The 14112-nt window shown below is 38.8% G+C and overlaps 1 protein-coding gene across 3 annotated transcripts in view; it reads left to right on the plus strand.

Moving 5' to 3' along the window:
* The window catches only part of ARHGAP15 (Rho GTPase activating protein 15), a 322532-nt gene that overhangs the window by 259739 nt on the left and 48681 nt on the right, over window positions 1-14112 (plus strand). For all 3 annotated transcript variants that reach the window (XM_015635331.3, XM_015635332.3, XM_015635330.3), the window contains one exon: window positions 2488-2622. In XM_015635331.3, the coding sequence (XP_015490817.1) occupies window positions 2488-2622 (135 nt within the window). The remainder of the gene's footprint in view (window positions 1-2487; window positions 2623-14112) is intronic.

A 14112-nucleotide genomic window follows, 5' to 3' on the forward strand; every position in this document is an offset into this window, starting at 1 on the left:
TTGGCATTTGTTCCTTCTAGCAAACATTTTTAAAAACTCTCTTATTGCTAGAGGGAAAATTGACACCCTTTGCTTTCACGATGATACATTCCTAACACGTTTCCTTGAAGAGCTGGAAATGGTGCAAAAATCTGGTAAGATAAGTCTCTATAAAGCCTTAGAAGTCAAGCATTCCACTTTAGACATTTAAGACAAATGCATGGCAAAAACAAGTTGTGTTTCTTTTTTTTTTTTTTTTTAAGGTTTCTACTTAAAGTTCTGTGCCAAAGCTACAGTACTTATACATTTTCTAAATGTGTTTTAAGCAATAAGTTGTACAACATTTTTAGAACATGTGTTAAGCTATTTCTCCAAGAATGAAGCTCTTAACAAAACATAAGCACTCTGCATGAGATCTTAGCAGCAAAGTGCTTAAAAGATAAAGTAAGAATTGGTACCATGGGAAGAACACCAGCTGTAGAGCACACAGGTCCATTATGAGAAGTATGGTAGTGGGTAGGGAGAAAATGATTTAATCAGGAGTAAAACCAATTTTATTATAAGGGCACGCAGGGGGTGTGGCACCATAGTGAGAGGGACATTTCAAAATATCTGACAGATTTCAACAATGTGAAAACCCACCCTGTTCTTTAAAGTGACAGTAAACCCCATCAGGTCTCTCTTTTTGATGCTATTGTTAACAGTTGACTGTTTAAAGCTGGCCTGCTAAGATGCTGTCGATCTAGTTCAATAGTGTGTGGCAAAATAAAAGGCTAATTGTTGAAATACGATCAATCAAATATGATCTCAGAGTCTAAAGAAGATCCCCTCTGGTAACTCATTTGAGATCAAATCATTACTTTTATGATTGAGGTAATTGAATGGGAAAAAAAGAAAGAAAGGGGAAAAAAAAAAAAAAAAGAAGCTTGAAACCAAAGAAGCAAGCAAGACATCTAAATGAAATGCACAAGTCTGCCTTTGTTCCAGCTTTGTCTCACGTTACTCCAAGCTAAGGAACTGGATCTACTCTCTATTTGTATACATCTCCCAGATCCAGAAATTTTGAAAGCATTTAATAACATTTATTAAATAAAAGTTGAAAGGCGACTCCATTTTGAATAAGATTTTCTGCCCGAAAAGTAGAGGAAACCGTTACAGTACGGGGATCCAGTGTTGTGGGTGTCCAATGATTTTACCATTTTGTTTAGCAACAGTTCAGCAAAGAGGCTGCTCTTGAAGCCTGCTGAATTGCTACACATGAAATTTCAGTGACATTTAGTAAAACATTTCAGGACCATGTTGCTTCAAATTAAATTTGTTCAGCAGTTTTCATGGTTGGCCCCCGATTTGCATTCAGACTGAAATTTTCTAAAAGAGAAAATCATAGCACGTGGAGGAAAAAAAAAGGAAAACTCCATTTTTGGACTAACAGAACTTGGAGAAAGTGTGTGTCATTTTGTGTCATTTTAATTTGGACTAATAAAGATTTGCTCTTTCCTCAAGTTTTAAATGGATTATGATCTCACTGTTTATTATGTTCTAACAGTATCACTCTCCTAGAATTTAAAAGGAAAAAAACCCACAAAAACAAACTCAAAGAAAAATAGAATAATCACCCAATCTTGTTTTATTTTTTATTAGAAACTCTATTTTAGCATTTAGTTTCTTTTATATTTAAATTCCTTAGCTCAGTCAAGCTTCAAAAGAAAACATTGTTTTTTTGTTTGCAAAACAGTTTTGGAGGCACTTGTGGTTTGTCTTTAGTGTGTTATCATTTTTGACAGCTTTGCATAGCCTAGGTAGGCCAACAGGGGTCTGTCTAATATTGTTGCTGGGCAAATCTTCCTCCCAGAGATGAAAACCAAACAAAATATTTTTGAAGCAGTAAGAAGGAATTAATATCCTTTCTCTCACAGTCCTCTATTCCTTGCTGACATTACATTCAGGCAAAAAAAAAAATAAAAAAAAATAAAAAAAAATAAAAAGGAGAAAAGCATTCCCCATTATTCCCTTGTACATAGCAAGGCTAACACATGTAAAGCAATAACTCATTTTCTATTGCCATGTTTAGCATATGTCTCCTGTTGGCTCAGCAAGGCCTTTAGGCCGGTCCCTTGAGCCGTCCATCGTTGGCAACTCTTAGCCCCTCGGCCTCAAAACCAAATAGCTTTGAATCATGTTGAGCTGTGATGCTAATTTTCATACTGATGCATTATGGGAATAAATGTATCTGACATACTGTGTCAATGGTACTGTCTCTTTGTGTCTCCTGTTTTTTTGTTAGCTGCATTCCTACAGATGGTATTCCATTGAAAATGTTCTCTTCCTACAAAAAAAAAAAAAAAAAAAAAAGAAAAAAAAAAAAAAAACATGCACAGCACCAAACCTCTAGGTGCAGAAGGCTGTTAACGGTTGCTGATGATAGTAGGCAAACATTAACATAATAATTAGTGTCTTGTAATTGTTTCATTAAAACCAGTTGTTCCATTTCTCCTCGTGTTTTCCCAGAAGAGAAGCTGAATTTGGACGACAGCCAGTGGGAGGACATCCACGTTGTCACCGGAGCACTCAAGATGTTTTTCAGAGAGCTGCCTGAGCCGCTGTTCCCATACTGCTTCTTTGAACAGTTTGTGGAGGCGATAAGTAAGTACATCACATACAGTAGCAGCTAGTGAAATAGCCTGTTACATAAAAATAATAATAAACTTAAAAATAGAAGAGCAGGGGCATCTCAAATCTGACTTACCTTCCATTATCCGTGATCCTGTCTTTTTATTGTTTTTTGAGACTGCCTTTTATCTCTTGCAGCTCTTAGGTATTTAACTGGAGAGAAGGAAAAAAAAAATATCGAATTATTGATCTATAAATTTTGTCTCTGCAATTTGACTGTAGTGCCTAAAATGGTTTAGGAAAGGAATTAAAATGTGTATGTATTCAAAACATGCTAGGCTGATAATCCATATATCCCCAAACACAAGAGAGAGACTAATAATTGTGAATCACGTTAGAAGGGGCTGTCTTTATGTTAATCAGAATGAAATGCGTGTGTTTTGTTCCACAAGGTTGCAGACTCCTGCCTTGCAGTGATCACAAAAAGAATGCAAAAACATTCATGTTCTCATTTTCATATCTACCTTTGCTTGATTATTATTTTTTTGTTTAAAGTTGGCAGACAGCAAAAGTATTTTCAAAGTCCCAGGCATTTATTCCGTTCCACATCTCTGTGGTTTATGTGCTGCAAACCCTCCCTGTATTTAATATATGCAGGTGCATTTTGTAAAACTGTATCAGCTTGGAAAAACTTGACAAAAAACCCCAGTGATTTGGGGGTTTGCTCCCGTTGGAAAGGGAGGGGAGGGAGAGGGATAGCTTAAAGGGAAAAAGCCGAGTAGGAGATTAATTAAAGATCCAATGGAGAAAATCTCTAGGAAAAAAACAAACCCAACAAAGTACTCAGAGGTCTGATTTCTGAGTGATGGGCACACATATTTGCCATTGCTGTTAATGAGAGCTGGGTGTGCACATGCGCAGCTGTCGGGGAATATGAAACCCTTAATGTACAGCTCACTTTGATTTTATATTCATAAGAGTCTTTAGTTCAACTAAAGCTTTTCAAGACCCAGCATCAGATATAATGAGGTTAAATACATCTCACAAGATCCTTCCCTGCTCAGTTATTTGGAGGTGCAGTGCAGTTAAATCCGCGACATGAAGAATTGCATTACCTGAAATTTACTCCTGGCAGCTCGCTTTCTTCTCCTTCCAAAGGAAATCAGGTGGGGAACATCATCTCTCAAGTTTAAGTTCCTGTTGCATCTGTAGTGCTAAGAGGGAAAAAAACAATAAGGAATTTCTGAATGTTCTTATTGTTCTGTTGTTACTGTTCTTCTGTGATGCCTTGGGATAAGATGCTCATTGAAGCACCAGTGCCTGAACATGTTCTTCAGGTGGTTTTCCATCCATCTGCTCTGCCCTCTTGGAAAGGAGGAGATGAGGTGTCTGCTCATGGGGCACAGCCTGGCAGGTCATCCACACCTCCTATGCAGCTAACTCTGCAGTCCAACATTTAATACTGAGGAAGAATTTCTTTGCATCAAGGGTGGCAGAGTACTGGAACAGCCGCCCAAGGAGTTCCTGGAGCTCCCCTGTCTGGGAACTCCTGTGTCACCTGCTCCAGGTGACTCTGCCTTGGCAGCAGGGGATGGACTGGAGGATCCCCAGACACACCTTCCAGCCCATCCTGTAATTCTGCAGTCTATCTTCTGATTATGATCCACCGACATACTGTTTTTCTGAGGTTGAACATATTCATCCTCTTCCTTATCCCTTTCTTTATTGTCCACCGGGGCATGTCTTTGACTGTGCAAACACTATGGTACTCTGAAGAATGATATCAGGACACTGATCTCACTCCTGTTGTCTTCTGCCCTCGTCCTCTCTGCTAGTGTCCAAATCAGGGTGATTTGACATCTTTTGGTGGCCCAGTTGGGATGTTTTTGATGGTGAAAGTACCAGGTTGTAGACTTGCGAATTAAGTTTGAAAGCATGTCGGGAAGAGACTGTCTACTAAAGCATTAATATTCATGAGTGAGAAATGAATGTCCCTTTCTGCTATTTGAACTATTATTAATTCTTATTATGATTTTGAGAGCCATTATACACATTGATAGGCTAATGAACAGTCATTTATGGAGGGATTTTAAGACAGTTTTTTCCAAGGAAGGAGATGCTAGCACTCTAAGATGTGCTTTGCACTATTTCAAACCCCTAATTCTTGTTGCTTGCTTTACTGCATATCAGGGTGATTTCTACCTAATCCAACTGTCTAAAGGAAGCTATGATTTCCAATCAATCTTCTCCTTATTTGGCTTTTACTGCCATAGGATCTACAAATCTGTATTCTTACCAACTCTACTTAAAAACCGTCTATAAACAACAATTAGGTGTTTTCAGTGTTTTTGGAGCTCTTCTGTATGTTAATAGTCCTGAGGCAAAGTAAAAAATCTCTTTCCTTCAGTATCATTTCCATTGCAGATGATTCTTTGCCTACTTGTGCTAATTAATTTGCCTGGTCAGTACAGAGCTGCTAGAAAATTTCCTCTCTTCTCCAGTTTGTTGTGAAAAAGAGACTGTAGTATCTGTTCTTCAAAAAATTAGAATTATGAGCATGCAGTGATGGGTGTGCACTACAGTTAGAATAAGACCAGAAAGAAAACAACTGGATTCCCAAATTGCCATGCAGATGAAATCCCTGGTCTCCACTGAAGTCTCCTTAGTCAGAGCCTTGCACTGGTTAAGATTAATGGTTCTAAAAACCTACATGTAGTATGCAGTGACAGGTTCCCAATAACATTTATGGGAACTAAGTCCTTTAGCTGTAGGTTCCAAGAGGAATTAGGACCCAAGAGGTGTGGTGGACTTCTTCTCCTGATAATATTGAAAAAACTATGTGGAAAAAATTCCATTTTTTCAATGCAAGATGGATTTTCCTGGATGGCTGCAGCCATTTTGGTTATGTGCATGGGAACAAAACTTTACAGTACTGTGTATTATGCAAAGCACTTGCTCTACACCTTCAATTTCCCCTATAAATAAATTTAGATATGGTGTTACTGTTAGAACAATTTAGATATGAGCAGATTAGAAGGTAGTTCAGGTTATTACAGAATCTTGGAATTCTGCTTGCCAGGCTGAAGTTGGATAATAACTGTCCATAGATCTTATATCAAAGAACTTATAAATGATAAATGGAAAGCCACAAGACCTCTGGCCCAATACTAATTTTGTTTCCCAGGATTTGGAAAGTGGGGCGTTTGGTTGTTTTTTTTATCTAGTAACTTTGTCTGGTATTACTGGCAAGTCATTTTGTGTTATTTTGGATGAAATATGCACTTCTAAAGTGTGCCCAAATGCTGCTATGAAGTCAGGTTCAGCCACACTTAAATTACTCAGTACCACAAATAGTTCTATTGATTTTCTGGAATATCAACAGATGTAGTTCAACAGATTGTCTGCAAGTAAAATTGTGCTTCATGTGAGTAAGGTGGTAGAAGTGCCAATAACTGAAACACTTAATCACCGTATTTACGGAATTCAACCTTCATGGCCATACAAACTTTTGCCAGGACTTCAGCCACTGAAATCTACCCCTAAAATCTGTTTAGAAATGTTAGCAGGTAAATATGTGTTAGGTGATTCTAAATCTTTATTTTGATTGGACTAGTTTTCTTGAAATGTCTCAGGCAAAGGAGAAAAAGAAATTTCTACTACAGTCTCTGTGCAGTGAGGGCTGATATCCGCAGCACAGGAAATATTTAAATATCCACTAGTCCTTCCAGATCTTTTCAGCTGGAGCAGGCTCTATAGACTGTGCATCTGTACAGACAGTGCATCTGTCCAACTGCACTTAGAAAAAAAAACCTCACTGATATTCCACAAAGGAAAATTCCACCCAGTTCCCAAAGCTGCAACATCTGTCTCTGGTTTGGGAGGCTTGGGTTCAGGTCTTTGATTTTCTCTGCAACAGGTTGGAAAGATTACTACACTGGAAAGATTTTTTTCAATGAGGTCTTGTGATTATGCCTTCATTTCAGTTCCTTATCTCTAATATGAATTTAATAGGTGCCACATAAGCACTGTAGATAAATAGGAGATTTATTGTTTAAAATGCACACACAGAGGCAGATGTGTGTGTATTTAAATATATATATACTCTAAATAGAAATCCTTCTGCCTGAATTACGATTCTCTTGCAGACAGTTTTCTAAATGAACGTATCAGTTACTGCAGTGGGTTTCCCACTTGAGACAGATGAACAGAGGAATGAGATTAATTTAAAAAAACGTAGTGTTGAAATCTGACTTGCAGGCTTTCAAGTGGAATCCCTAGCCTGGTATGTCTCAGGTCTCAGTGTGGGGAGCAGAAAATGTGGAGTCCACACCCACCACCAGATCTCTGGAGAAAGGACATATTCCTGGAGGGAGACTACAAGAAAGAAGAGAGAGGCTTTTTACAAGAGCCATTTTACAGGACAGTGGGGAATGTTTCCAAACTGAGAGCAGGTTTATATTAGATATCAGGGAGAATCTGGGAGATTCTGGGGTATCAGAGATATCCCTGTGAGAGTGAGGCCCTGGCACAGGTTGCAGAAAAGTTCTGGATGTCCCATTCCTAGAGGTGTCCAAGGCCAGGTTAGACAGCTCTTGGAGCAGCCTTTAGTGGAAGGTGTCCCTGCCCATGGCAGGGGTGGAATGAGGTGATTTTTAAGGTCCCTTCCAACCCCAATCACTCTAGGATTCTATGGTCTGTAGGGTACAGGATCCTGTCAGCATATGGGGCTTCAGTCCTGGCAATCCCCCCAAGGATCAAGCCCCCAGACACTTAGACAAAGCAGTCCCCCATCTCTGGAGCTCAGGATTTTCAGCCCTGACAGGAAAGGAAGCTTTTCTCTGCATGGGGAAAAGCAGAGCCATAGGCACCTAAAGATCCTCAAAGGTCACAATTGTAGTACCTAATTAGCCCTATGCACCTTCCAGGATAAATGGCAGCTGAATAAAGTTTTTCAGAATTTAACTGCCTAGACACTACCTAAGGTCCACATTAGATACTCATTTAATTTTTGTTTTTTCAAGATCTGGATTTTTTTTTTCTTTGATTGCTCTGATAGACCATTAACACTTTTTTCAAATGATTTCACACATATCCTTTCGATATATCAATTAAGGTCTCCTGGTGCACGCTAAGCAGAATTCTCAATGTCATTCCTATCAATCCTACAATGCTATGTGTTACCCTACTATACGGAAACTGAAGATGGTTATTTAGCATCTTACACATGATAGAGTTTTGTAACTTTTTTGGTTAGCAAAAGTTGTTAGATAAAATTTTTTTTTGCAGTTTTGATTGTCTGTGACACTGGTCTTTACTGGTCTGGTCTGACAAAATCTCTGATGGCAACATAGCAAAGTAATAAATTCTTCTTCCTTAGGAATCATAGACTTGTTTTAACCCTCAAAAGCTACCAGTGCTATCAGTAGTTGTCAGTCCTCTCCATGTTGGTCAGTTGTCTTCATCTCCAGCATTTCTGGCATCAGTAAAAGGGTTTTCTCTGAGTTTTGGCTCCTGTTCTGCTTCACTAAGAGCCCCCAAGAACCCGCTGCCCGTGTGGCTCGAGACATGTTGCAGAAACTCACACCTATCTGGGCAATGATCACGCTTCGGTCTTCAGCAGACCAGGGCAAATTTTGCACTGAATAATGTAACTCTTGAGGAGTTTGCACAGGAGCTGTCTGCACCAAAATCAGGCAAAAAATTAAAAAAAAAACCCTAAACCTGTGTCAGGAGGCAATAAACAAGTCATCAATACATAATCATGACCAAAGAACTGAGCTGCATTGGTTGAAAATATAATGTAAGAAGGACCTGCTCTGAACAACTATGCAGTGTTATGAAAATAGTAGCTGGGAAACAGAAAGGAAGTAAATACATTCATTTATTCTGACAGTCATAACATCCTTGTATCATCTTGGTGGAAAGTTACAAAAGATGTCTAAAGAGATTTTCAAAAGACATCTAAAGAAACCTTACTCGAGGCTTACAAAGAACAAGGCTCAAGGCCAACTCGTCTTGGAAAGACAAGTCAGCATATTGCACTGTAAGAAATCCATGACAGTCTCTTAACATCATCACGTAATAGGTTCCTGAGAAACCAAATCTTATCAGTCTCTGGCATTATGCAAATTTCTGTCATAATCTCAATCTGTGGGCTTCGAGTCCTAATCAAACTGCCTTCAGATTCACAGTTGGCGAGCCTCCTATTGAAATCGTTTCTCTATCCTCCATTTACTTGTCCAAGGAAGTTTTGGGGCTTGGCATGGCATCAGAAAGCCTCAATTTCATCTGAACATGGTGATTTATAAACAAATCCAAGGTCACCACAATATATTTCACATGATACATCATAATTAATACACTTTCTTGGCCAAATTTAAATATCAGAAGACAGTAGAGATCCATAAACTAATGTGAACAGAAAAAAACAACTGTGTAGAAACAAGAAGCAATCAAAAGTTAAGGTGCACATTTTTAGAAAGATTCTTTAAAAAAAGGAATGATTTTATGAGTATCATAATCTCAGGGATACCCAACCATGCAAATATATGAATATGTGTGTGGTGTATACATTCTCCCAAACACAATAACACTAAAATGTAATAGCAGCTCCTTCAGAGTGTGGTACTGGGTATTTTCAGTGGGGTTTGAATAGAATTAAACCCATTTTTTAAATATCCTTGAAATCTTATATGGAAAGTTGTGTGAATATCTGATTCAAGAATCATTAACAGAGAAAGAAAAAACCCTCACATTTCAAAAGAGATGTTAAGATGATGCAGGAGACAGAGAGAGACTACAAGAGAAGGTTTCCAATTTATGGGTCTTAACAAAATACAGATTAAAAGTGTGTAAGACCATCCTGAGTGAAACAAGTAAAAAAAAAAAGAGTAGAAGAAAATATGAGTAAAAAAAATTTAAATATATTTAAGCTGTAACATTCCCAGCATTATAGATATCATATTCTAACACAGTCTCCACTTAAATTCAATCCAGTAATAAAGAATATCTCCACTGAAGATCTAAATGAAGGCTGTTGTATTTGCAATAGCAGCAAACTGGTATCCAAAGAGGTTCACTCTAGGCTTTTGTTCCCAGGAGGTGTCAAGGAACAATATGTCCTGGTAACCTCCTAGTTCTTTCTCAATGACCTTTTCTTCGCAGTTGCAAACTGTTTCTGCTCAACAGCATTTTTAAATAGGTCTTTTCAGGTCTGGAAGCAGCTCATTTAGGAAAAAAAAAATTGCAGGTCATGTCTTTGAATAGATTTTTTCTTTTGAGGTGTAAAATAGCCCAACTTAAAAAATTAAGAAACATTAAGAAATAATGGAAGGAAATTAATAGGTAAGTAATTCCTTCCTTTTATCTTTTTTTTTTCTTTTTTTTTCTTTTTTTCTTTTCCATTGGAAAGTTTTAATTAAGATGTTGGAAAAGAAATGAAAACAGAATCTACACATGAATATTTACTTCCTCTGCAGGGCTTTTCCCTGTGAAGGATGCTCAGGTAACACTTGTTTATAAGCAGGCTAATTCTAGATTGATTTGGGGTTTTATTTTTCTAAAAATAAGCCTCTAGGTTTAAAACAAGATAAGTTGTAATATTACTAATTTTTTTCTTTGGATAGCAGAATATTCTACTGAAAAAGAACACCTTATAAAGCTCTTAGATGTGCACTGAAGCGACATTTTAACAGGATTTTCCCTTTGTAAATTTTACCTAGCACAGTGTTCTGGTGATCCCATCAAATGAAAGAATAATTAAATTATATTTGAAGAATAAAATTTACCTTTTGAGAAAAAGAGGACACCCTGCAGAACCTCACTCAAAGGGCTACACCAGTAGTGAAAATTGTCCTAATATTAGAGGGATAGAAAGAGAGTTTAATTTTCCCTTATAAATATGGTGGAGGTTTTCCAATTATCATCAAAGGAAATGAGAAAGTTTTAAAAGAATCTGCACTTGGATTTTTCTGTCATGCAAAAGTTTGCATAGGAGGGACATATTCCCCCCCAGCTTAGTCTTTTTTGTTATTACAGTTATAATTTTTTTAGCATAGCAGAAATTTTATTGCGGATGCCTGGCCTGTCTCTTAACTCATGCTAATTATATTCATAATTAAATGTTAAACAAGAATTGACTAGGCCAACTGGCTTGCACAGGTGTTTGTGATATGAATGGTTTAATGCTCCCACAATAAATTATTGGATACAAGTCTGCAGTAATCTACATAGAGAGAGCCCTTTTAAAGAACTCTGATGTACGTGGTAGGTCCAGCACCGTGCTTTGAAGCCAGGGCTTGCAAGAAGCACTTACAAAAGAGTTTTCTGTCTAAACTCTTACTTGTCCTTGATGTCCTGAGCACTAATGTGGTTAAAAGTTTGGTTTTTTTTTTCTGGGTTCTTACCTGCTATGGGATGCAGGTCCTCAGAGCATTAATATTTATTAATGTTTATTAATATTAAGGTGGAGTAGTCACTGGATGCTTTGTGGAAATGTCATCTCTCTCACTTCAGCTTGCAAAGCAGTAATTTATATCTGTGACTAGTGACCAGAGTAATTGCAGAGACTCCAGAAACTCTCTGTTAGCTTTACACCAATTGCTGTTTCTCAAAGGATGGGATCAAACACTTGCAAGTGGAGAAAGACTGGGGTTTCAGTTTGCTCCTCTTCCATTTGATTTGGGGCATGAAAAATAGTCTATTAGTCTAATTTAAATTTCACATGTGGTTATGAGACTCTTTTTGTAGGGACAAAGAACTGGCACAACTGCCCAGGGCAGGGATGGAGTCCCCAAACCTGGAGGGATTTAACAGTGGTGTAGATGTGGCACCTGGGGACATGGGATAGTGCTGGACTTTAAAATGGTTGGACTTGATGATCCTAAAGGTCTTTTCCACCTAAATGATCCTGTGATTCTACAAAAGAAATGGCAGAAGGAAGAATAAAGTCAATTTGAGTGTCTGTATCTGGGTTAACATAAGGGAAGCCCATGGAGAAAATCAAGCAGGAGAGAGTGGTGAAACTGAGAAATCTGAGCAATAACACTGGGAAGGAAAGGGTTGGGAAAGAGAGGAGGAGCTCTTTAGTGACTGTGACAAGATCCCTGTAACCTGGAGTGTTTGGGGGAGGCATGGGGAGAGGAACTTCTCCTGAGGGTTATCTGGAGCTCTTGACAAAGTGAGAATTGGCACTCTGGGTTCGAGGGGAAAAATGTTTCATCAGGCTTGTGAGTGAAGCTTCCACTTGGGGAAAGTAATAACAGGAGGAGATGCAGCCTATATTGCCCCAGTTACACAATTTCAGAGGTGCAAAAATGGAAGTGAGGTGGGGAAAGCGGGAATAGAAGACCAGGAAGGGAGGGAGAAGGAGAATCCCCAAGAACAAGAGAAGGGGATGCTGAAAGTCATCACCCACTGTGTTGTGCTGTCTTCCTTCCTTCTTACACCTTCCTACAATCCAGAAGTTTCCACCTTTCCAAATGAGAGTAGCACCACACCTGTGTGGCAGCACATTGGAGCTGAATCAGCAAAGATTAGCATGATAATGTCTAGGTGAAAAAAAAGCAACAACTGAGTTGTTCTCTGGTCCCCATCACATGGATGTCTGAGGACCTGGTACACTGTTTGAAGACCTAGATTACTACAGCTGTGGTATTCAGAGTATGTACTAATTTTGTGGAGTGTTTCTAAGCATTTTAAATGTTTCAAGCAATTGAGTTAGGGGAAAGTGCATAAACTTAGCCTTCACACTTAGGACTAAGAAAAACCTTTGGGTGAAAATCTGGTAGGTGAAAAATTAAGTCACATTAACCATATTTTTTCTGTACCTTTATCATTGAGCAGTAATCAATCAGAAAGGAGTTACAGCAGCTCATTTTTTCTGGAAATGTTCTAGAAATTGTTTGGCATGGAGAAAGAAAGGAGAAATTAACAGTTCTAAAAGTTTCACAAAGCAGGCAGGTGCAGAATCAAGTCACTAATGGTCACAGAAGTGACTTCACAGTTTACCACAATATCAGAAATATACTAAAGGGCATAAAAAAATACATCAATGTAATGAGAAACAGTAGCACTGTTCACAGAATGCTCACTGAATTTCACAGAATGTCAGAGAAAAGTTAAGACACAAGTTCAAGTCAGGCCCAGATTTGCCAGTGTGGAAGTCCAAGTTCCCCTTCCCTGGAAGTATCACCCCATGGCATTGCTTGACACAGGCCTGGCTGCCCAATTTCCCTGTTCTGAATTTCCCTTATGCAGGAAATGCAATTGCAAACTGAAATACTTTGGGAAAGTATTGATGTCTCAGTGTGAGGGTAGGCTGGTGTTCTTACCAAGGCTGGGCCAGAGTTCAAAGTTAATAGGATTTATAATGTCTCTTGAGGGACACAAATTGTGAAAAAGTAGTTCTGGCAAACTGGGTAATGTGGCTGCAGAAAAGCATCCTCAGCAGCTGTACTCCACCAGCTGTACCAGATAACAGCTAAAAGGGAAGTCAGGAAAAGTAAGAAATAGTGTGGGAATGGGAAAGCTGAGTAGTGCTGCACATCCTCCTCCTAAATGGGTGTCAGTGAGTGTGTGGCCCTGAGGCCACAGGAGCCCATCAGACAGGACTTTTAAGGATGCTTCTTTGGGTGCAGGAATATTTACTCACTCCTGCCTTCTGCTGATAGTACAGGTATGGAATTTGAATTGCCCACAATTTTAAAATAAAAGGAAATTTCTCTTGATTCCTGGAGAATCAAACTGCTCCTTTGACTCCCTTCTGCATAAAGTTCATGACCCTGTTAACCCTGGTGGCTGCTGGTACATTTTGGCCCCAGCAGTGATGCTTTCATTGCCTGGGAAGGTAGAACATCAGATAATCTTGTTGAGATCAGGAGCACAATCTCACTCCCCAGCAGCTCATGGCCTGACTCAGTCACTGTTCAACACTTTTGAGTGATAGTGTTAACAATGGGAACAAAACACCTGCAATCCAGGCACAAACCCTCTTCTCTGAGGTGTGCTTAGATGGACAGAAAATCTGACTGTGTGTTGTTCACTCATACCAAACAGAACTGGAGCAACCAGAAAGAGCTTACAAAGGTTTTAGAACCCCAAAATGTGACTGAGAGCTGCAGAGGCTCATGCAAAACACCTGGTGTTTTTAGCTCTTTATCAGGAGAGCCCTGGGAGCAAGGGAAATATTTTCCAAGCTGGCACTACTACTGTACTGTGTGTTGTAAAGGGAAAGAGCTGCACAGACAGAGGAGTGAGGTGGCCAGGGCTAAATCCCAATGTGATTTGTATAATCCTGATTCTCCCAAAACTCCTGCAAGTGCCATTGAAAATAGAGGGATAGGGAGGAAATTGGCTTGATAGATCCACAGGATGCCTGCTCACAAGGAGGGCAAATAAAGAGAGTGCACAAGCTGTAACTTCTTCTCATCTTCCTTTTTATTTTTTTTTTCTTTTTATTTCCATTTTCTTCTTTCTCTCTTTGTTGTCCTTTATTTTTTTTCCTGTTTCTTTCTTCTTCTCCTT

This window comes from Parus major, chromosome 7 (assembly GCF_001522545.3).
Source record: "Parus major isolate Abel chromosome 7, Parus_major1.1, whole genome shotgun sequence".
Classification (NCBI taxonomy): Eukaryota; Metazoa; Chordata; class Aves; order Passeriformes; family Paridae; genus Parus; species Parus major.